The sequence below is a fragment of the Lygodium microphyllum genome, chromosome 11, assembly GCF_053477565.2.
Source record: "Lygodium microphyllum isolate KBCC chromosome 11, Lygodium_microphyllum_v1.1.10, whole genome shotgun sequence".
In the NCBI taxonomy this organism is placed as follows: Eukaryota; Viridiplantae; Streptophyta; class Polypodiopsida; order Schizaeales; family Lygodiaceae; genus Lygodium; species Lygodium microphyllum.
In genome coordinates, this window is record NC_141145.1 from 110,136,029 (window position 1) to 110,161,727 (window position 25,699).

The following is a 25,699-nucleotide window of genomic DNA, read 5'->3' on the forward strand; positions in this document are numbered from 1 at the left end:
GTTCCGCAAGGAGAATAATTTTAGAGGCATTCCTTCCATCCTATAGTAGACAATCTATCCACAACATTTTGGTTTGGATTCCATGTTGAACTTAAATTGCTTATGCTACTTTTCATCGTTCTTTTGCTACTGGCCAAAACACTCTGGACACCATACACACACATGAAAGACTTATCACACAAATCCAGTTGTCAATACACCATGCCATATTTACTTCCAAATCACAGATACATGAAATTACAATCAAATGCCTACTAGGGCTCAAAAGAATGAATCAACAGGAACCCTTGCACATCCCCGCATCACAACATTCCTCAATCTACCCTTCCCTGTCATTGCTGCCAATCATCTGGCAACATATAAAGATCCTATAATCTTGCATGCATCGTGGTTAGTGAAATATCAAACTTCATGGATTGTTCAATTTGAAAAAATTCAAAGAGCGTCAAGAAATCCATTTGCAGTAGCCCATCCAGCAATTGCATGTCGCAAGTACATCATTGTAAAGCAGGGGGTTTGAAGCAGGAAATAGCATAAAGGAAAAGCCAATTACACCAGCAGCAAAACTGATAATAAGTCCTGCAAACGTCGGTTTAAACACGTCATGTATATTTTCCCACTTACAAGCTTCGACCAACAAAATTGAAGGAATGCTATAAACATGTCTACCAAAAGTTCTACAACCACAAGTTAGTAAGGAGATAATGGTACTGTTGTTCTGGCACAGCAGTGTTCAATCACAAAACCAGGTTACATCTCAAGGTCCACCAACTACCTATGAGGGAATGCTCAAAACTTCACCTCCTATGCCACAAAAGTTATCCAAGCCAGTCACAATGGTGAGCTTACATATACGCAACAAATTGTGAACACAAGTCAATAGGTACACATTTGTGGTGTTACAGTACAACTGGGACGTGCTTGGCGATAGGAAGGTAACACCCCCAAGGACCCCAACTAGGCAATGCTCAAAGCACTTCATTCCCCTATATGGACAACGGTGATAGAAATATATCTACAATTGCAAATCATGCCTTGGGTCAGCTATGGGAAATTACTCCCTGGTGTGAATGCCACGTGTCAGACTTAAAAGGTTTGCAATATGTACTTTGTTTCCTTTCCTTTCCTTCCATGTGCGCTCTCTTTGTAAACCCTAGCATATATTCATGGCTATATGTGTAGTCCGTACGCCTCTTTAAAAATTATTCTACCTCTTCTTTTCAATGATTGTGGCACTAATGGAAGAAGATTGCAAGGGTTCGTTATGTGTGGTCTGTATGCCTCTTTAAAAAAAATTCTACCTCTTTTCAATGATTGTGGCACTAATGGAAGAAGATTGGCAAGGTTTCTTCTTAGCCACTGACACTATTTTGATGGGCTACAATCCTCAATCTTCTCAACAAGACTTTGTAGCTCCACTTCCTTGTATATTGCTTCATACAAGGCCTAAAACTTGGAGGCCATACATGTTGCTCAATAGGGATTAGAAAGGAGGATAGGAGCTTCACATATCTTATAAGGCTGTCACATATCTTACAAGGCTGATCATGTAAGTGATAATGTAAGTAGAGATAAGATTTGCACAACTTTAAGGCTTGATAGATTTATGTATCTTGCTACATACTTTTGTCTATGAACTCATGTGTGCATCACCCTTGGAATACTATTCCTTGCATCTCAAATATATCCTATGTTGACCATCTCTTTAAACTTGAGAGCTGGATATATTTATCTTGTGTTTTTCTCATTTTTGCAATTATATCATTTATTTTCAAGTTGTCATTGGCGTGTCTCAAGAGTAGTCTACATCTTGTCATTCTCATCTCCACATGCCTCTTGATAAATAAACATCTTGATAAATGCAAACCTCTTGAAGAAGCATCTTTGGTTAATAATGAGTCTTCTAATATGGGATGCTTGAGTTTGGAGTTCCTATGCTTCCAGCAGTTTGATTATGAGGTGTTTCAAGCTTGAGAATTGTTTCTAGCTGTGAATTGTAGTTAATACAGCAATCCTAGCCTTGGGTGTTGTTTTGATCCAATGTGTTAGCTAAGTGTGGATGGAATTCACTGTAGTGGGAGGGCAATTTGAACTAGATTGTTCAAGGTTTCAGTTAATCTCACAATGTGTTATCAAGGCTAATGTTCAAGAAATGTCAATTCCACATAGTAGATGTTATTATGGATATCATGCTCCTGAAATGGAAAGAACAGATAAATTAATAAGAACCAAATGAATGGTTTACCTCCTCTCTGCATAATTTGACCGATATCAGGGAATCCCATTATATTACAAAAAATGTGGGCAATCAGTGGAGCCAAAACATTTCCTGCAGATTTTGCAGTGTGATTGAAGGTCAGGTGTACGTGTTGGCTGGTAGCAATATCAACTTCAGCTATCCATGTTGTTATGGCTCAAAACGAAAGAGATATATCACAAGGAGAAAAGAAATAATACCTGTTCGAAGGAATAAAAAAGATGCATACCAACCAAATACAGTAGTGTATCCCAACTGCATGCCTGCCAAATCAGAACAAAGAGCACATTTAGTGACCTCCTGTTAAATCTTCTATTTCAAGTTGTGAAAATCACAACCAACAGCATTCTTGAAATCCATCAGAATGAGGTAAATAATTCTAAAACTGTAAAGCAAATGTAAAACAAAGCCCATAAAAAGAAATAACAAGAGCTGTGAACACTAAAGTGCTAAATAGGCAGTTTATGCAATGAAGGCTCCCGCTAATAGGACCACCACAAAAGAACCTGCAGATTTTATCTTGATTGCAAACCATGGGAGAGCACAGCACCAGCACTTATAACCTTTTGACACAGAATTTAGACCTCCAACTGCAGACTAGTGCATGACTCTAGCACAAAGCACTCCTCGGCTGGGAAATGGGGAAATGGAAACAAAAATGGAAACGTCAAATTTCGAGGAGGGGGAAACGGAAATGCCACATCCTCTGGTTGGCCCCGTGGGGGGAGGGGGGAGGGGTCTGACTTAGAATCTAGGTACTTAGAAGCTAAAACTTCGAAAAAAAAGTTCCATACTCAAAATCAAAGCTTTCTAATTTCCAAGCTTTAAAAGAGTTCTACAAAAGGCATAAGCTCAAATGAGCTTTCTGATGCATACAAGGATTTTGGCACATAATTAGTATGCTGATTGCAAAGAAAGAACGATTGAAAATAAGGGCAAAGCCATACAGGGGAGTGAGTGATAACTAATTATCATCTCTAAGTTTCTCTTCCTCTCTGTCTCCCTCTTCCTCATCCATGTCATAGTCTTCACTTGTGCTGTAGGCAAATCCTCTTCATTCTTCTCCTCCTCATTAAGGAAGAAAGTTGAAACGGATAGAAATGACTCTAAGCTTAATCATTTGAAATAATTAAACATTAAATATTTAATGATTTAAGCTTAATTAATGAAACATTTAATATTGAAATATTAAATATTTAAGGTTATGAGTTTTTAAGAAACGGCTACATTAAAACATTAAACAATCTAACGATAAAATATTAATAACGCTTAAAGAAATGACAATTAAAAAACACAAAGAACATGAAATTAATAATGCTTTAAATGGTAGTTTTAAAGCATAAAGAACATGACGATTACTAACGCTATGCTTAACGAGCATAAAAAACATGACAATTAATAATGCTACGTTTAAAGCATAAAGAATATACTATGTTTTGCCGAAAACGTTTCGGGCTTGTTGGAAACAGGACCAAACCGAAACGTTTCCCCAAAGGGGAAACATTTCAAACAAGGAAATGCATTTTGGGTCCTCCTCCATGCATTTCGACGTTTCAGGTCCTATAAAGGGGCATTTTGAGGTGTTTTCTGCTTCTATGCTCCTCAAGCCCAACCACAAAACATGCTACAAACCACCACTACAAAGAGAACAACAAATAAGACCAAACTATGCACAAGGATTGTTGACAAAAGTCATCTTCATGATTGCCCACACCTACAAAGGTTTACATTTTGCTCCCTTCACTATTGTCCACCTTTATCCAATGTCTTCTCTGACGTCCCCATGCATGTAGAACTATGTTTTGCTCCCTCACGAGAACATTCTCCTTCATGGCTGCCACTTGCTAGCCAAGGCAATCCAATCATCTTGGGAAACTTTGTCAACTCCAAACTCTGTGATTCACCCCTTAGCCTCAGTCCTAGAGACAGAGAGGTCAAGGGTCTGTCAAAAATAACAGGTATGGTCTAATATCATGTCAAAATAAGCGACAATGCAAAGAGATAGTAGGGTTTACAAGGAGTAACACACAATGTGTATGGCAAACACTAAGAGAGAAGAGAAACTCAAAAACACAAGAAGAACACAGTGATGATTCACTGAATCATGCCATGAGAAGAAAAGATGATACAACAGAGCCAAAGCTCAAAAGATAACTACACAATCCTATCAACATCAAACGTTAGCACATGTGGGAATCTGCACAGTGAAGGAAGCGAAACACCACCTCCCGGTAGTGGACTATTGAAGTAATCACTAGAAGGTGAAGGACAGCTATAGAGAAAGCGAACCGCAGTCCTCTAATGTCGGGGAGTGATCTAGGCAGCAAAACGAAAATACCATGGCATTAGAGCTATCAAACACATGAAGCACAGCCAAAAACTAATGCCGAGTGGATAATGATGACACTAGACAATGGAGGATGAGCCGGGCTGTAAAAACGCAGATCCCAATAGCCTCTGTGAGAGACAAGTGACACAGGTAATGGAGGAGAAGCCAGGCTACAAAAACGCAGGTCCCAACAGCCCCTATAATAGACGAGTGATGAAATCACTGGTGCTCAATGATGTAGACTGCTGCTAGAGGCTAGGATGTTGACGCCAAGCTAGAGATAATAACGTTAGGCAAGGAGAAGGCCTCCACACTAAAAAACACAAGTGAAAGTAGAGCCTGATGGAGAAGGGTGTTGACACCAAGCAACGGATGGTGATGCCAGGGGGAAGATGCTCCAAACGTTAGGTCTAATGTTAGAACAAGGCATCTGAAGCAAAAGAGGAATGGTGAAGGCAACCACAAGCCACAAACCGCAATGTCCTCTTGAAGGGGTGTGAGGGTAGTGGAAGGGGCTGGTGAGAGAAGGGAAGGGTGTTTGATGATGGAGGAAGAGGAGTGAAGAATGAATGAAGAGAGTGGTGGTAGTGAAGAATGATTGAAGTGATTGCCTATTTATAGGCATAAGTTGTCCAGGGTGGCACACCACTATGGGTGCACCCACTGAAAAAGTGGCCAAAATGTGAACACCAACCCTTTTTAGGAGTGTCAATGAGAAACCACAAGTGCTAAATGAAGTGTGTGAACTGAAAAAGTGGTTTCTCAACAAGGCCCCCCATTGTATTACCATTAGATTAGATTCATGACATTGTAATTCTCTAAGTTTCTAAGTGCACTCATTAGAATTTGTCGTACAGTCTATTGTCCCCATTGCAAACATTTTTGTTTCTTTGCATGGTATTAGCATGATCACAAGGTTTCCTTGTGCTTCCTTCACATGGTATCAAAGCTAAGGTGCCCCTAGAACTAAGATCATCAATGTCAACAAAGAACATAAGTTGTAGGGAGTATAGTGTTAAAAACATTGCCAACTCAAATTCCTTAATCCTATTATGTTGTAATATTGAGGAGGATTGTGTTTTCCTTCCCCTGACCGTTCCATTATAGGCTTGACACACTAATGTTAAGGCTTCTTTCCCATAAGCTGGAGTATGGACCAATGGGTGCACCTACTATGGCAAGTTAGGACACTCCAATGAAGCTTGTCATCATCGAGCTTTGCTTTCTACCCCTCCGAAGTATATGGGTCTTCCAAAAGACACCCTTATACCACCCCATTGTTCTAGGTAACAAAGCTTGTTCTACATCATCTATCACAGCTCTACGCTCAAGGCAATAAGACACTCACTAAGCCCTTTCGAGTAGTAGAAATCTCTAAAGCCTTAAGAGGCCATAACCCCTCTTGGAGACGAGCATAATGCCCATAGTAATAAGGAATTGCCATCCCCCACCCCTTGAATGCAAAAATGCCATCCCACAAGGATCTGCCAAAGGGGACACCATCCCCTACTTTGTCCCCTTCCCACATCCCCTAAAAAGGAACCTCTTTTTTTTTCCGAGGGAGGTGGGGTTTTGGTTTTCTTTTGGGGGTGCTTTTTTTGTGGATGAGTTTTTCAGACTTTTTCCGAGCACTTCACCTTTTGTTACACAAACACATACAAAATCAGCATACTCTTGTATAAAGCCATATCAAATCAGCCCACATTACATATGCAGTTTTTTTACAAAGTAAAATAGATGTATGCATGCATATACATACATATGTTCTTTGGTAGTATACATTCACCCACACATCCACCCACCATATCACATGCATACATTTTTAAATGCTATTTATATATACCATCCCCTCCCCCGTCCCACCCCCCATCCCTGTTCCCTGCTTTAGACCCCAACCCCATCCCCGTCCTTGTTCCATGTTACTATGGTAATGCCCTATGGAGGTTTCTCCCATCTACCCTCGATTCTACAGTCCACTACATCAAGAGATAGTGGCCATTTGCCACCACCCTCAACTTCCCAGTCTACTCTTTGAGAGATGGTGGCTGTTCATCACCACCTTTGGCTCCACAATTTGCTCCATCAGGAGAAAACATTGTTGTCCACCCATGGCACCACAAGAGCTGCACATTTCCCACTCCTTAGTATCACTCGTGTCTGAATAAAGGGCAGCAATGGAAGTGAGAGACACAATTGTAAGACACTGCAAGAACACAGAATGAGAGAGCACTGCAAAGAACACAACAATGAAGAACGGGAAATGGAATCCATAAATAACACAATACAAGAGATGTATTGTACAAACCATACCGGTGAATGGCACATGTGGTTACCAGCAGTACCTCTAAACTCCTTTTAAGTTCACATGCATGTGACCCAATCCAACAAGAATGGAGGAGTATATATATGCCCTAGGGAGGGACACTGCCCAACTGCCCATAGTAGCCAAGAGTTTTGAAAATGGCAAGGTAGGAAATGGGCTTCAAACAAGTTTCCTACAGTATCAATTTTTAGGAAGCGTATGAAAAACGTTTCCTACCTGAATAGTAAAAAAAATGGGTCATAGAATACATATACATGAAATACTCAAAGAAGTAATCCTACCTATCCATTATCTACATGAACAATGATCAAATTGTACGATTTAAGCATGCAAACAATGCCAAATCTTCAAGAAAATAGGCGATATTGACCATTCCTAACCACATTTCAGTTTATAACTATTGACATCATGATCCATTATCAATGATTGTCAGCATAATAATTAAAAGGAAGCATTGAATATCATTTTAAAGTAAGGATACAAGTAACAAACATGAATAGAACCATAAAGGTAACAAGGTGTCAAATAGGTGCCAAGCCTCATGAACCTTGTCAAATATTCAATACATAAATGGATTATGGAAACCACTAAAAGTCAATCCTAAGTTCTAGAGAATGTATCATGAGTCATGACTCATGCTGAATGTCCTCCTCACTATCCTCAATCTCCTCATCCTCCTCCTCATCACTCTCATTGCTAGAGTTGGAGTTCTCAAGTAGATCCTCATCAGTAGCTATAGCGGTACTTGTTTTAGCTACATTACAAGTATGAGTCGTCATATCTTGTAGCTCGAACAAGCATCATAAGCTCCTTACAACTTCATAGAGTGCAAACTATCACTGGGATTGAGCAGAAGGGCTATAGCCTATCACAATTCATGAATCCCAAGGTTTCAAGTAGAAGGCATGATTGCAAGGGGGAAAATGCCACTTTTAGAAGCTTTCATGATAGGGCCCACTTTTTTGGGCAAAATGTCAATTTCCAGCCACTCACCTTTTTTTTAATATATAAGAAAGGCCTCAAAAAGGTAAGAAACATTTCTTACCCATTTCGTATGTTTTCTACCTTAGGAAACGCATTCCCATGCAACTATACAAATGCCCATAAAAGCACCCAATACAAAACCTAATAAAGAGCCTCACACCCACGAAATGTACACCACTAACACCCTTGGGTGGCCGATACAATAAAATATACAATGATAAGAACAACAAGCCCCTAGGAAACATTGTCATGTCCCACAGCAATGATTTGCCAAAAACCTATATCACAATACTACATACAATAATGACGAAGGATGCTCGAAGTACCCAAATGCACCACTAGAAATACCCCAAGACTCCAACTTGGGGTCATGACTCCCAATCAAGAAGATATCTAAGAAGAAGACTAAGTCAATTTCAATGATACTCAAACCCTAATCAAAGAAAGAGGAAATAGTTGAGTCTCTATGTCTGCCACTAATACCTTGCAAATGCACATCATGGCCATTGGTCCCCCCCTTTCAACCAAAATGCCAAAGTGGAACCCCATGTGGAAACACTCTAGGAGCAAAACATCGCTCACTATCCTAGCCTCCCCTCATGGACCTAAAAGTCAAACCAACGCAGATTTGAATCGCCAAACTATGTCAATGCATGTAGAAAGCCTCCCTCTCAAGATCCACCATATGTATATATAGCAAGCATCAAGATGCCTAATTGTTGCCCTCCTACACCCATCCCTCTCTAGCCTGCAGATATGTGAGGAGAATCACTCCACTACTATAGAATAGAAATATCCCTGCTTCATGCAAAGTCATACACTGAGAAAAATAGGTGTCGTGGTAGAGAAGAGCAAAGAATATTAAAACCCACGAACACTAGTCCATCCCAACCATGCCATAGGAGAAGCAAACTTCTCTCCATGACATGGAATGACCATTTGAGTTGGTCCGAGTGGTCACGAATCAATGATGCAACTAGCTATCCGATAGTCAAACACAACCAATGAAGGCACCAAAGAACATCATGACCCTCTGGACATCAATCACCACCATCGATTGGTCAACATCATCTCATTTGGGTAGCATAGAGATGGGACCACCAAAGTCACCGAAAAGTAAGCATGCCGAAAACATCTGAAGACTCAAGGAGCACCAAAGATGCAAAATGAATCTGTGTAGAGCTTCGAACGTGATTGTACTAGTAAATGAAGAACATTGCAGCTACAAACCAAAGACCAAGCTTCCTCCAAATTCAAGAAGAACGCCTCGAGAGATCAAGGTTAGACAATGATGAAATCTCAAGCTACTCGGATAGAACAACTAAAATGAAGATTAGTGATATATTAGATAATGACAAAGAATAGCGAGTAAGATACTTGGGGTACTCATGGTCAACCAACGCAAACAATCAAGAGTTCCACTATTCACAACACACTTCACACACACAAGGAGTGGAAATACACAAAGATGGGAACAACAATGAAGTGAGTGTAGTAAGTAATCACAAGAATCAACAAAATAAATTCTCTCTATAATTGAAAACATAAACTACAAAACCAAAATGCAAAACACAAAAGTGTTCATATAATCAAATCAACAAAAACGCAAAGTTTATCATATGTAGTAGTAGCCTAACCACCAAAAGCAAGATCAATGAGTGTCAAGACACGTAGATAATAGCTGTAGAAGCCTTAGCAAACTCACAAACAGCCTGAATGAAGTGAAAACAGTTAAAAGCGCAAGATTATCACCGGGTTGAGGCTTGACAACAGGTTGTCTAGCATCAAAGTGACATTGACCAATAGGAAATCAAGTTGTACAACGAGACGGGGATATTGTCCTCCCTCGAGGCCAAGGATCATGCATCCATCAGCATTCTTACCAACATGGAGGTAGAGCTAGTGGCTTCTCTCTCGAGGTTGAGTTTTGGGCACCCTTAGCTATCCCCTTGGCCGTTGTTCTTCCTTGCAAGTTTCTACTTTGGTGGAGTTCCTTCTCTTCGTGGATTACAACTACTCCTTTGGATGGTTGGGGTGAACTCATGCTCCCATCTCACGTACTAGCTTATCATATTCACCAACTTCCTTGCCACATAATTGTCCTTGATGGAGGATCATACTGTATGTTTATTTCTTACATCTTTAAACTAATTCACAGGTGGAGCATGTTTCTCTCCCCATCTTAGGCACCTTTTTGAGCCTCAAAGGGCTCTTGGACGACCAAAATTAAAGCTAGCATTAAATATCACATGCATTAATGCCTAATTATTGCTCCTCAATTCAGCCCCAAAAAACTTTAACTATGATTAAAAGGCTCTTGTTTGCACAATACAACAGACGCCCAAAAATACCCAATAAACAGGCATGTTGTGGACATCCCTCAATCTCACTTTAGGTTGCTCTCAAACCATTCTCATTCACTCGTCTCAACCATTCCCTCTTCTTTGACTACTGCCCAACCTCCTAGATGCTATCACAAAGAAGCTATTGCTGCCCCATTAGATTCATTCTAGAGCTGTTAGTCATCTCAAATTGGCTGCCAACAAACAGTTGCCTATCATTGGTGACCTGATGTCTGTTTGCGCTTTGCATCCGAAGGCTCGAATCTTCATCGACTGCTGTGTTTCTTGGTGTTGCTCTTGTTGCAACTTGCCAATTACTTTTTGGACTGATTATCTGCATACCTAAAATCTCTCCTATAAGCAAACAACTTCCTTTTCGCTATTGCTGCTATTGGAGACCTTCCTAGAGGCTTATTCAACCAATAGACATTTCCACTTTTGCTACTACAAGTCCTTCCATCAGTAAACAATTTCACTTGTGCTACTACAACCCCTAGAATTCATCTTCATAATCCCCAAATCTATGAACTGCCTTTCACTCTCTTTGCTATTCACCTTTGTCTAGTTTTTTCTCCGACATTGCCTTACACTAAGGATTGCATTTTGTTCCTTCCAAAGCGTAGTGTCCTAAAATGAGGAAACAAAAGTGTGTTTCATAATCACGAAATGGAGTTTCAGCTCGAGGCTAAAACAACAAAACAAGGAAATGGATTTTAAGTCTATTTCTAGGAGTATTTTGCTCTTAGACATATACGAAGGGATAATACAATTTGTAACTTGAACCTTTACATCAAAACACCTCAAGTCCTCATCAATATAGAGTATACACGTAATATTAGAAGAGATTACCAACTCTTATGGACATGAACAACAAAGGACAAAGAGAGGAGAAGGTTTGCTTATTGGAAATGATGAAAAACAACAGCAGATCTAGGAAAATAATCTGTCCCAAAACACATTTTGGAACCGATATAGTTCAGGTCATTCTACTTGAAACGGCATTTCAAGCAACTATGCTCCAAAGAGCATTCTCCTTCATAAGTGCTACCACTTGATCAATAAGGACAATGCAATCATCTCGAGCCACTTCATCATCTCAAAACTCTATGGTTTCACCTTAGCCTTGGGCCCGACTCCCAAAGACACACAAGCCAAGGGTCCCTCATTATATCATCTTTAGATCTAATTCGTTAATTTTCCATTCTTTTGAGTTTTTGAGTTCATTAATTGTTAGTATTTGTCATATAATCTATTGTCTGCACTGCAAATACTATTGTTTCTTTACATGGTATCAAAGTGGTCATAGGATTTTCCTACACTTTCTTTACATTGGTGATTGTCATTCTTTACGTGGATGACCTAATCATTAGCAAGGAGCCACAATGAACACATTGCTCACACTAGAACACTGTTAAATGCAAAGCATGGAGTTTGGGATGACAAATCTTCGTCTCCTTCACGTTTTTTTGGGCTAGATGTGTTTCAATAGCCCATAAGCATTTTCATGTTACAACCAAAATATATAGTTGGAGTAGCTAGCCTTTCACATGATTACTTGCAAACCTATTTTGTGCTCCATGGACCCAAGGTCCAAATTGTCCCAACTCATCTCAAATATAGCAACAAACATCACTAGGTACATGTGCCTAGTTGGGTCATGGATTTGACTCATTCCCTAATGAGATGTTTGTTATACAATAGCTATCTTGAGTTCACTCATGCTCATTAGTAGAATGTCAACTTTGTTGTACTCACAAGTCGCCTCAACACAAGGAATTTTGTATGGAGAAGGGGTCTCGATGACAGGTTAGACAAATGCAAATTAGACACATGATATAGACTCCTAGATATCCACCACAAGTTCCTGCTTTACCTTGGGATTGAATGCTTCTTCTTGGAGCTTGCTCTTTCTTTCACAAAGGCAAAGTATAGAGCTCCTTGTGCGCACTATGGTCACCCGACATGTTATTTAGTTGAGACAAATGTTGTTTAAATTGGATTTTGATAGCCACATCCTACAACTTTTTGTGGTGATAGTCAAAATTGTCCAACCCTAGCTAGAAATCCAATGTTTCATGCATGCACAACCATCCATGTTATGGACCCAAGACACCGTCTAAGAGGATTTTAGGTCACACTTGCATTTTTATAGGTCTCATCTATTAATTAATGGACATCACTTCAGTCATTGACTTCTTCTACCTCCTACTTTATCTCTCCCGAAACTCTCACTGCAAAGCCACACAATGAAGTACATGCAATAGCAAAGCCTTATCAACAATAACGACAACCAAGATGTCTAGGCTGGGATGGTGTCACCAAGGCTAAGGACTGCAGTAGGGCAGCAAAATGCAGTAATCCTCTAGAAAAAGATGGTTGAATCATCAACAATGCCTTCAAGATGTAGTTGGCTAATAGTTGGAGTGTCCAAGAGCTAGCAAGGCTAAGACACCACATCGTCAGCTGAAGATGCCAGCTTGAAGGCCGTTGCGAGCCCACAAATGATATCAGCAGCAAATCAAGCAGCTAGCTGATGCATTGGAGACAAGGCCAAAGGTGATGGAGCTGAAATCAAGGCATTGAAGCTCAAGATGACAAGGACGAAGGATACTGGCAGCAAAAGCAAGGGTCGCAAGGTGTGAACCATAGCAACTAAGAAACACATTTCTTTGAATTTAAAACTAGCGAAACGTTTCTTTAAGTACGAAATGTTTCTGAGAGTAAAATGCGTGGGCGTTTTGATTTTTTTTATTTTTTCGATGAGTTGGAACCTAAAACATGGTTTTGGCAAAAACTATTGGGCAATGTTGAATATGATAATGATGATGTGTAATGACTCATTAGGGCTCAAGATTTTCAATGAGAGGCTGATTTTTTTGTGATTTTGTTTAGTTATTGGACTTTGTTAATCTAGTATCTATTCTTGTCTTGAGATTTGAATATTATACGACTTTAGTCTCATTTATGAGTTATTTGTGATATATTAGGATTCATACTTGATTTTGACATTTTGTCAGTTTATTTTGAAATGAGAATCATGATGTTGTAATTCGACTTAGTCCATATTATAGATAGGCTATTAAATATTTACATGTTAATTTCAATTTGCTTTGTATGATATGTATGAATCATGATGTTTAAGTTCTAAACCATAGTATCGCTTGTCCAAAGACTAACTTTGACATAAGTGACAAGTCAATAATGGATCATGGATATGTAACGTATAATGTATTATTCTCAATTGACTCTATTATCACTCAAGCTCAATTAGGCATTTTTTGTTTAAGAGAGAGTTCCATGGAGGTTTAGAAACTCTTTCCCCAGTCAAAACTATTAAAAATCCCTATATAAAAAAACCCGTGTTTCTTATTTTACCCCCTCTTGAAAGAAACTTGCGAAACACATTTCTGACGTTTCGTTTCTAAACATTTTTTATGTTTCTAGCTCCTATGGTGTAAATCAAGAAGGAAAGAGTGAGCAAATACTAGATCCCTGTGAAAATTTAGACAATAATATGACACGCTATTTTTTAGGCAACTTTCTGAGGCAGCTTAACAACTTGTCCTTTCCCCACACACATCAACATGGGAATTCCATCCAGCCCTCATCAACTTGCAAGCCTTGGGCACATAGTTCATGTCAGAAGTGGAGCAACGGTGGAAGCATAAACATGTGCTGAAATAAACTGCTGAAACACAAGACAAAAAGAGAAAAGAAAAGAACATGATACAGATGAGAACTCAGATGTATGCACGGGAAATGGAATCCATATATCTGAACACGAGACAGTCGCATACAACAGTGAGTCACTGGCTGTGTGGGCACTGGCACTGGCTCCTCTCTCCACAGAGTTTGCAGATGGTGAAGATAAAGTGAGTGACTGAGGAGGAGCCACTGAGTATAAATAGGCTGAAAAAGTGGGGAGCAATAATGCTGGTCGGACAGCATTTAATGCTGGCCAACTGGTGCATAAAATGTCCCACTGGCATAAAATGCCACACCAGAAAAATACCTAAAATACCTAATAAAAATGCCCAGCCCAGATCAAGCTCAGACTCACACATGAGCTGACAAATACTCTGCTAACACCCTCTCTCAGATCATGAGTGATCTGATACAATACAATAGTACAATGAAAAGGGATCATAAACTATACAACAGAGAACCACCAAGTAGAACCATGGATACCCAAGCAGTGGGTGATCAAGGCACCACCAAGGTGCCTCGGAGAGAACCTGATGTCGATGTCGATCGTACCAAACACCTGAAAATAGAGAAGATCATAGCATGTCTCTGTGTCCATCACCAATGTCTCGCAGTAGCATACAAGACCAGCCTGTCAAAAATGCCTCTGAACATATGTGACCATGGAGTCCCCGCCTTTGGCCAGACCACCAAAGTGTCCCCTCATGTGAGCTCCAAACGAAAGCCTCCTGCTCTCTGTCAGATAACCAGCTCATCATGAACCTAGATGTCAATCCCAGCTCCAGGATTTGATTCCGCCAGACTGAAGTCGATGCGTCAGGGACGTCCCTCTCTGGAACCTGTGCACCTGTATAAAAATATAGATGAGGCGCGGCTGCCCCATCTGAACACCCGCTCACACTCCCTCTCTGGCACAAGAGAGTCGTGAGGGATGACCTCATCACCACCACTAGAAAGCAGCCGAGGAAGGGGCCACCAAGCCCTTCCCGCGATCCAAAGAAGAGGATCCCTTCCGCGCCTTGGACTTCACCTTGGTCGGAGGATCGGAGTCGGAGTCTGATGAAGGAGAGGACTCATCGGTAGAGTCAACATCCCGCTTCGTCTTCTGCTCCTTCTTCCTGGAAGCCGCTAACTTCTTGCAGTCCTTCCGCAAATGTCCTGTCTTGCCACAGTGGTAACACTGGGCCTTCGACTTCTTCTTCCCGTCACCCCTCTCTGAAGCTACATAAGCCTCACCTCCATAATGTGCCGAAAGCCGCCCCTGAAATCTCAAGGATGCCTCATGCTCAAGAAGCATCGAGGTCATATGTGTAAAACTGACAGGAGTCGATGATGTCTGCGCCCGCAAAGCATTGGCCACTCCATCAAACTCCGGGGGGAGCTTGTAGAGGACCGTCCCGACAAGATGCACCTCGGGAAGAGCAGATTGCATGTGCCGAAGCTGGTCCTGTACCTGCGTAACACGAAGAAGAAAAGACTGAATAGTATCTTTCGGCTCAAACTTCATCTGCTGGAGCTGGCCATAAAGTGTGACGGCCCGCATGGTGGAAGGTGCCTCGTACATCTGCTGCAACTTCTGCCATACTTCAGGAGATGTCCTACAGGAGGTAACCGCCGGTAAGACCGCTTTAGAAATACACCGAAGCAACGCCGAGTAAGCACGGGCATCGTCCGAGTCCCATGTGAGCACCGCTTCCTCATGATTGTCCTCATCAAAGTCTTCAGGAAGAGGAAAAGGACGGAGAGGACGAGGAGTAGCTCCACAAACGATGTACCATAACCGCTTCTGCACAAACCAAGCTTTCATGACAGCACTCCATGTGAGATAATCAGGTCCATGTAACTTATCATCAGTGGAAGTGCACGGAGGAGCCATATGGAGAGGATAAGAAGAGAAGTAGAGAAGAGATGGAATTTAGAGAGGAAACACGGCCAAAACACAAGCACAGACTACAGAAAAAGAGAGTTCACATGCAATGTAACCCAAAATCTGATCAATAGAAGACAAAATCTGCTGCAGAAAGTCAAAAAATCAGTCATAAACTGCCAAAAACAGCAAAAACGGCCTGAAGGAACAGCCACCCAGCCACGAGAGATGCTGAATCAGCAAAACGCAGGCAGTAAACTGGAGAAAAACAGGTAGAAAACTGTCGCCAGCAGCTGCAGATGAAAAACGCAGACAGCAGAGGGTGCGGAGGCAGCAGGCGATGGCAAAACTGCAAAAAACGCAGGCTGAAAACAGCCCCAAAACAGGTCGCCTGGCTGCTACAGCAGTCGTCTGATCAGCAGGGGTACAAAACAGTCCTGAAATCAGCCAGAAAACACAGCAGAAACACAAATCCTGAAAACTGATACCATGTCAGAAGTGGAGCAGCGGTGGAAGCATAAACATGTGCTGAAATAAACTGCTGAAACACAAGACAAAAAGAGAAAAGAAAAGAACACGATACAGATGAGAACTCAGATGTATGCACGGGAAATGGAATCCATATATCTGAACACGAGACAGTCGCATACAACAGTGAGTCACTGGCTGTGTGGGCACTGGCACTGGCTCTTCTCTCCACAGAGTCTGCAGATGGTGAAGATAAAGTGAGTGACTGAGGAGGAGCCACTGAGTATAAATAGGCTGAAAAAGTGGGGAGCAATAATGCTGGTCGGACAGCATTTAATGCTGGCCGACTGGTGCATAAAATGTCCCACTGGCATAAAATGCCACACCAAAAAAATACCTAAAATACCTAATAAAAATGCCCAGCCCAGATCAAGCTCAGACTCACACATGAGCTGACAAATACTCTGCTAACAGTTCATTCTATACCCATATGATAGAAGTACCTGAGTTTGCAAACAAACGGAGAAAAAGGCTCAAAGTAGCCTGCAGCTCTCTCTCTCTCTCTCTCTCTCTCTCTCTCTCTCAAAATCAATCACACATTTGTGATTGAAGTTTTCAGCTTCAATGCATGGAAATTCCTGGAGCGAAATTCACAGCATATTCCTTACAAATCTCTGATCATTAATATATTTGGCATCAAGAACATTAGTAACAAGCCATAAGATTTTCCCTTGTGTCTTTTATCGCAGCTTATACCCTGCAAGTTGTTACTTGGATTATATCTATTAGATGAAGAGTCAAAACTTGTAATGATACATCAATTCACAAAGCTCACATACTAGAACTTGCTATCAAATCCCCATATATCTTCTTCTTAAAAATGTGAGAGATTTTAGGGCCACACATCATTCAGCCAGAGGCTAGACGTTTGAATATTTTTCAAGAAAAACTTAAAAAACTTTAAAGAAGGGAGTCGACAAGCTTAAATGTTTAGAAACTTTTAGTTATAAAAATTGTAATTACGTGTAATTTGATTCAGAAAAACCCTCCAAAGCTTTGAGTCAAAGTTTTTTCAATCTGCTACCAAAAATACTTTTCATGAGCCCACTGATCAGAGCTTAGGCATGTTGAGACAAGTCTAGACTGGTTTGCAAGACAAGGGCGTCTCAACTCTTGCTGATATATCAATTGTTGAGTATCAAATTTCCCAATCTACTCTATTTATCTTACATACATAAATCTTCATTTGCATTTTTTAAAGGATTTCAAAAATAGTCGGTAAAAGGAGAGAAGCCTTTGGCCAAAATTTCTAATATCCTGACACTTGAGACACATATCAAAGCATGTTGAGCAATCCAAAAAGGTGTCCAAGTGAAAAATTGTCAACCACTTAGTTCCCCTATCAAGAGATGTCATCCAGGTTTTGTGGAAAAGGAGGCTAGAATGCCTATACATGGTGTATCTTGGTACATACAAGTGGAAAACTCCAGAAATCAATTTACAAATAAGCAACTGGACCATGGACACACATTCTCAACTAACTTTAAATGGCCTAGTGAAAGACAAATGAAAGTGATATCAGTCAGCATCACTTAAGCAATCACCTGATGAATGCATGCCTCTTTATGAAAACTTGGTTTCGAATACATCTGAAATAATACATATATTCAAAAATGATGCACTTCAGATCTACCTTCTAGAGCTGCTAAACTAGTTGACCTGCAACTGTGACATTCTCCTGTCAATCTATTTGTGAAATGTACAGAACTATGTTCATAAACAAGAGCAAATGAGAAACTACATGAATGCCTGACATACAAGATTATGGTATTGAGGTTGAGGGTGTGAAATCCTTGCTCTAGCTTCAAAACATTTTCAAAGTTGAAAAGTGAGAGATACCTTTATCTGAGACTCTACAATCATTAAAAATCCATTTCAAGCAAATTTTTTGCCCTCTTACTGTAAAAATTTTTCAACACTTATTCTAACTTATTGAACTTGAGAAACTTCTCAGGCTCAATGTGAATGTGTTAACATCATGAATAAACTTCAAAGCCAGTGAACTTTTGGGGCTTACCCACTATAGCAAAAGCTCTCTTCTTAGCACAATTTTGCTGGTAAACAAGCTCCCAAAAGTGATTTGCATGAGCTGCAGCAAACATTCCATCAAAACAAAAAAGTTAATCCTCAGCTTCAGCTTCACGTTGATATCTGGACAACATCTTATGCAAGTGATACATGTTAAGTGCGCCTCTGAGCCTGATCTAAAATGTACAAAAAGCAGGCTTAACAAATTACCTATTTTAAGCATACATTTACTTATTCATGCATCACAAAAGGTCAAAACCCTCATACGTTAGTTCTCTTGTTTTGCAGTCACAGGTCACTTCTGACCCACATACAATACCTAAGCCAAAAAACAAGGGACAAAAGAATATGATCACAACTGGCTGAAATCCGGCACATAGTAGAGTTGATATCATGCAGCTTCGAAAGACAACCTCCTCAGTTACTGGTGCCTGAAAACAAAAATGGAAAGATTTAAATAAGTGGATACATCAAAGAAAACACCGCTATTGGAAAGATGACTAGAGACTTATATCGCATAAACCAAAATTCAAGACCCAACATTGAAAATTGACCATTTCCCTTTTGGGAAGGATCTAGGATAATGGGCTAAACTTTTAACTATCTCCAACACACTAAGGCTCAAGTTCTGGCTACCAAAATTCCAGTAAAAAGCCATTTGTTCATTTTACCCATGTACATAAGTTGCACAATTTTGTCTTCCACATTATGTACAAGGTGTCAAAAGTGCATCTTCATTTTGTCCACACACACCTGTATTGGTCATTTTCTTTTTTATAGAATGCCCACATGGGTGAGCACAATTGCCCATGTCCGCCTAAATTGGTATCCTCATATATACAAACCACTTTCATGTAAAAATCATTGTAATGACCATACATAAAATATATATGGCCTTACATTGGTGTAGTGTCATGTAATTTCTTAGCATTTAGGTTCTTTCATGACACCTACCCACACAAAATCACTCATCGACACATCATTTGAATGTTTGGTAAAAGACACGGGTTTAATTGAAGAATTTAGAACAAGAAACTAAGCTTCACAAGCCTAGAATTCTCAACTTTTGGTTGTGCCCCAAGTAAAGTTGATAGCATCGTTGTGCAAATCCTCAATAATGAAGCAGCAAGTTGCAAAACTAACACAAAAAAAAGACTTTATGTATGTTTGCATGCACACACAACCACACAAAAGTGTATGTGGGTATGTGCAAATGTGTGCATGAGTGTGCCTAAGCGTGTGGCATTATGAAGATGGCATAAGAAACATGAAATGAGTGCAATATGCCATCAACGTAACATCAACACTTTTTTACATATGACCACATAGTAAATGGAACTAAATTGCCAAAGCTAGATCTAGCCCACATAGAATGAGCCCAAGGCTCTCATATCCATCCAATTTGTCAACTTTGGGTTGCTTTTCATATTGGCTCTTGTGAAAGATCGCCTATAGATTGTTAGCAGAGTATTGTCAGCTCATGTGTGAGTCTTCTGGGCTGGGCATTTTTATTAGGTATTTTAGGTATTTTTTTGGTGTGGCATTTTATGCCATTGGAGCATTTTATGCACCAGTCTGCTGGCCGACCAGCATTTATTGCTCCCCACTTTTTCAGCCTATTTATACTCAGTGGCTCCTCCTCAGTTATCATCATCATCTTCACCATCTGCAGACTCTGTGGAGAGAGGAGCCATTGCCAGTGCCCACGCAGCCAGTGACTCACTCTTGTATGCGACTCTCTCGTATTCAGATATATGGATTCCATTTCCCGTGCATACATCTGAGTTCTCATCTGTATCGTGTTCTTTTCTTTTCTTTTTGTCTTGTGTTTCAGCAGTTTATTTCAGCACATGTTTATGCTTCCACCGCTGCTCCACTTCTGACATGGTATCAGATTTCAGGATCTGTGCTCCTGCTGTGTTTTCTTGCTGATTTCAGAACTGTTTTGTACCCCTGCTGATCAGACGACTGCTGTAGCAGCCAGGCGACCTGTTTTGGGGCTGTTTTCAGCCTGCGTTTTTTGCAGTTTTGTCATCGCCTGCTGTCTCCGCACCCTCTGCTGCCTGCGTTCTCCATCAGCAGCTGCTGGCGACAGTTTTCTACCTGTTTTTCTGCAGTTTACTGCCTGCGTTTTGCTGATTCAGCATCTCTCGTGGCTGGGTGACTGTTAATTCAGGCCGTTTTTGCTGTTTTTGGCAGTTTTTGACTGATTTTTTGACTTTCTACAACAGATTTTGTCTTCTATTGATCAGACTTTGGGTTATATTGCATGTGAACTCTCATTTTCTGAAGTCTGTGCTTGTGTTTTGGCTGTGTTTCCTCTCTAAATTCAATCTCTTCTCTACTTCTCTTCTTATCCTCTCCATATGGCTCCTCCGTGCACTTCCACTGATGATAAGTTACATGGACCTGATTATCTCACATGGAGTGCTGTCATGAAAGCTTGGTTTGTGCAGAAGCGGTTATGGTACATCGTCTGTGGAGCTATTGCTCGACCTCTCCGTCCTTTTCCTCTTCCTGAAGACTTTGATGAGGACAACCATGAGGAAGCGGTGCTCACATGGGACTCGGACGATGCCCATGCTTACTCGGCATTGCTTCGGTGTATTTCTAAAGCGGTCTTACCGGCGGTTACCTCCTGTAGGACCTCTCCTGAAGTATGGCAAAAGTTGCAGCAGATGTACGAGGCACCTTCCACCATGCGGGCAGTCACACTTTATGGCCAGCTCCAGCAGATGAAGTTTGAGCCAAAAGATACTATTCAGTCTTTTCTTCTTCGTGTTACGCAGGTCAAGGACCAGCTTCGGCACATGCAATCTGCTCTTCCCGAGGCGCATCTCGTCAGGACGGTCCTCTACAAGCTCCCCCCGGAGTTTAATGGAGTGGCCAATGCTTTGCGGGCGCAGACATCATCGACTCCTGTCAGTTTTACACATATGACCTCAATGCTTCTTGAGCATGAGACATCCTTGAGATTACAGGGCGGCTTCCGGCACATTATGGAGGCAAGGCTTATGTAGCTTCAGAGAGGGGTGCCGGGAAGAAGAAGTCGAAGGCCCAGTGTTACCACTGTGGCAAGAAGGGACATTTGCGGAAGGACTGCAAGACGTTAGCGGCTTCCAGGAAAAAGGAGCAGAAGAAGAAGCGGGATGTTGACTCTACCGATGAGTCCTCTCCTTCATCAGACTCCGACTCCGATCCTCCGACCAAGGTGAAGTCCAAGGCGCGGAAGGGATCCTCTTCTTCGGATCGCGGGAAGGGCTTGGTGGCCCCTTCCTCGGCTGCTTTCTAGTGGTGGTGATGAGGTCATCCCTCACGACTCTCTTGTGCCAGAGAGGGAGTGTGAGCGGGTGTTCAGATGGGGCAGCCGCACCTCATCTATACTTTTATACAGGTGCACATGTTCCAGAGAGGGACGTCCCTGACGCATCGACTGCAATCTGGCGGAATCAAATCCTGGAGCTAGGATTGACATCCAGGTTCATGATGAGCTGGTTATTTAACAAAGAGCGGGCGGCTTTCGTCTGGAGCTCACATGAGGGGACACTTTGGCGGTCTGGCCCAAGGCGGAAAATCCATGGTCACCTATGTTCAGGGGCATTTTTGACAGGATGGTCTTATCTGCTACTGCGAGACATTGGTGATGGACACAGAGACATGCTATGATCTTCTCTATTTTCAGGTGTTTGGTACGATCGACATCGACATCAAGTTCTCTCCGAGGCACCTTGGTGGTGGCTTGATCACCCACTGCTTGGGTATCCATGGTTCTACTTGGTGGTTCTATGTTGTATAGTTTCTAATCCCTATTCATTGTCTTGTATCAGATCACCCATGATCTGAGAGAGGGTGTTAGCAGAGTATTTGTCAGCTCATGTGTGAGTCTGAGCTTGATCTGGGCTAGGCATTTTTATTAGGTATTTTATGCACCAGTCGGCCAGCATTAATGCTGGCCGACCAACATTTATTGCTCCCCACTTTTTCAGCCTATTTATACTCAGTGGCTCCTCCTCAGTTATCATCATCATCTTCACCATCTGCAGACTCTGTGGAGAGAAGAGCCAGTGCCAGTGCCAGTGCCCACGCAGCCAGTGACTCACTCTTGTATGCGACTGTCTCGTATTCAGATATATGGATTCCATTTCCCGTGCATACATCTGAGTTCTCATCTGTATCGTGTTCTTTTCTTTTCTTTTTGTCTTGTGTTTCAGCAGTTTATTTCAGCACATATTTATGCTTCCACCGCTGCTCCACTTCTGACATAGATGGCTTCAATAAATTGATACAAGGATTGTGAGCTTCCAATGACCAAGTATTGTAACCCAAAGGCCGCATAACTGATTTCAAAAATGATATCAAATCATCCATAGCATATGTTACAAGTTTAGGAATTTCTCTTCTATATTAACTCAAGTGGAGAATCAATTTAATAAATGGACATAAAAAGCATTGTGGATTTCCAGTGAGAAAATGAGCAAATGATTCTAACCTACAAGAAACATCATTGAAATCCTAGATGTTTTGAAAAAGTCCATTGTAGGATGTCGTTCCATCTTTTCCACTTGAGCTTTCTCAAACTTGCATAGAAAATGAAATTGCCTTATTGAGCTCAATGTCTTTGACATAGTTGTCACAACAAAATCTCTTCCTTTGCATTGAAGTAAAACAGCATCCATCTCTTGATGGCTGCTTTGCCTTTAGAAGAGTGAGCAAACTACAATAGGAATATTTTACAATTGGCAACTACTTTTTCCACTATTTCTATTGTTCATAACAAGGACTTTCCAAAAGACCAAGAATCTATCAATATCCCATCTCAATCTATTATGCTTATGGAAGTCACCCTTTTATCGTCCAAAACATAAGGTCTATATGGACTCACATGCCTACTCTATATAAATTGCTAGTTGAAAATTACATATTCTCTTACAACTTGCATGTTCTTAATCAAAAACAAAAATTGCCATTGTACATTACATAGTTAGAAAGCAACAAGAACCCACTTTGAGAAGAACTACTATTTATCCAATTGTTGAAGCAATTATTTCTCTATCTATACTATAAAAGACAATTATTTGTTGCAATTACGGAACATCATTATTCCATTTACAATAGAATATCTACCAAATGGAGTTACATGGCTGTGAGACACTATCTTAACTGCATAATACATAGTACCTAGGGGTTTTGAAATCTTCATTTTTCACTACAACACCCTTGAATGCCTGCCTTGTTCATGAATAATGGTATTGCATAGATTTCAATCTTTCTCAATTTAGGCATACTTGTTGATCTTGGAAGGTCTAGGGGCTAGTGGTCAAACCAACATGTATAATTTGAGTTCCAACACCTAGCTAACATGTCACAATTGGTTGTTTGTCAAATACTCACGGTCTAGGCACTTCTAAAGCCGAGATTTGGTTTGAGATGATCTCTAAAAGTTCTAAACCTAGGACTTGAAACCTCAATCATGAAAAAGAAAGTAACATTAATAGATCAACAAAAGCAAAGCACTTACCACAACAAGGTTCCTCCAAGCAAGGATATCAATCGCCAAAGACTTTGAATTTTGAAAACTGATCCAAGCAATACGGCCCAAGCATTCCCCACGATTGGAGCCCTTGCCATCCAAATAATATTCTCGCCATTCATCAACTCTCTCTACAATAGCTGCCATTAGGGGCCCCGAATAGAGTAGCACTGTTAACAAGAGTGGGAAAAGGATTGCTCGCCACTGTTCCCTAAGACACCACATTGCAGTCCATGCCGGTGTTAGGCGGTACACCGCTAGCTAGGCCTACAAAATACCATGAAGAGAGACTTGAGTTTTGCTACTCTACAAGAAAGATACAACGATAGCCTTTCACATTGTGAAAATTGAATGCAGACAATTCTAAGTCATGAGCAGACTTCACAGAGCATCCTAGACTAAATTAAGCAGGCAGGTACATTGTTTTTCCTGTGTTGAAAAAAGGGCTCTCTCTCTCTCTCTCTCTCTCTCTCTCTCTCTCTCTCTCTCTCAATGGAGAACACGATTACAAAGGAGAAAGAAAGTACCCAGTGATGTGAGCGAAGACCAAAGGCATCAAGCCATGCAGCCAGATCTGCATATCCATCTCTCCCAATCTGGAAACGAGAAAAAATACGTTTGAGAGTAAAGTTCAATGCCCAGTGTGCTGCACCCCCCCTCCCAAAACAAAACAATGAATCGAAAGCTTACAGGAAGGAGATGTATGGACAGAGAGATTGCCATGGCCGTGGCGATGGTGGCGCAGGCGAATCGGCGCAGCACGTGCTGGCGGAGAGAAGATGGCGGAGGGAGGCGAAGGAGCAGGGAAGGCGCGTAGAGAAGGCCGACGTACAGGGATGCCATGAGAGCGCAGGCCGCCATGGCGATCCATGGCGCGATCGCGGGCGCGCAAGGCGAAGAAGTAGCAGCCGAAGCAGAGGAAGCCACCATCTCTCTCTCTCTCTCTCTCGCAGGATGGGAACGTTCCTATTTCGGTAAAACTAAAACTACTCTCTTCTCAGACACTCACAGGACCAGTTTTCCACATTTTCCCGTGTTTGGAAAAGAGGCTCAAGATCTTTTACGACAGCATGGGTGAAGATTGTCTGACTTTGATGGATTGCCAAAATGTTTCTATGGAGGCAAAATGTTGAATGGCTAATAGAGAGTTGCATATAATGTAGTTATAGATGCTATTGGTGCAAAATCTAGGGATGTTTTTCTTTTGGATGGTCCTAGTATGTCTGGGAAGACATTTCTTTACAAGTGTTTACTTGCTAGGCTACGCAATGATCGTCATATAGCATTAGCAACAACATCATTTGGCATTGCTACTTTGCTTCTACAGGGCAGTCGTACTGCTCACTCGAGGTTTAAATTTCCATTGGATCTATGTAATCGATCCACCTATAATATTCCTATTCAGAGCAATCTTGCTCAACTGTTGAGAAAATTGAGTCTTATTTTGTGGGATGAGGCTCCCATGATGCACAGGTTTGCATTTGAAGCTATTGACAAAACTTTAAGAGGTATTATGAGTTGTGATAAACCATTTGGTGAAAATGTTACTTTTCTTGAGGTGATTTTAGGCAAATCTTGCCCGTTGTGATGAAGGGCTTCCATGAAGATATTGTTAATGTGGCACTATGTTACTCTCATTTATGGCAGTATGTTAAGGTGCTAAGGTTGTCTAGGAATATGCAAATGTCAACCATTGGTGGTATAATGGATAATAGATTTATTAGTTGGATTCAAGGAATAGGGGATGAAGTGGATATTACGGAGAATTGTGATAAGTTACATATATCCATTAGGCATGGTATTGAA

The 25,699-nt window shown here is 41.1% G+C and overlaps 1 protein-coding gene across 1 annotated transcript; it reads right to left on the bottom strand.

Annotated features, from left to right (window-relative positions):
* Positions 1–24,934, bottom strand: FACE2 (farnesylated protein-converting enzyme 2). Its single transcript, XM_087688003.1, has 8 exons — positions 24,584–24,934; positions 24,421–24,489; positions 23,882–24,097; positions 18,683–18,794; positions 18,353–18,424; positions 2,458–2,520; positions 2,246–2,329; positions 1–579 (listed from the first exon to the last, which is right to left on the bottom strand). The coding sequence occupies exons 1-8, from the start codon at positions 24,821–24,823 to the stop codon at positions 446–448; spliced, it is 990 nt and encodes a 329-aa protein (XP_087544129.1). The 5' UTR covers positions 24,824–24,934; the 3' UTR covers positions 1–445.
* Between the last annotated feature and the right edge of the window lie 765 nt (positions 24,935–25,699).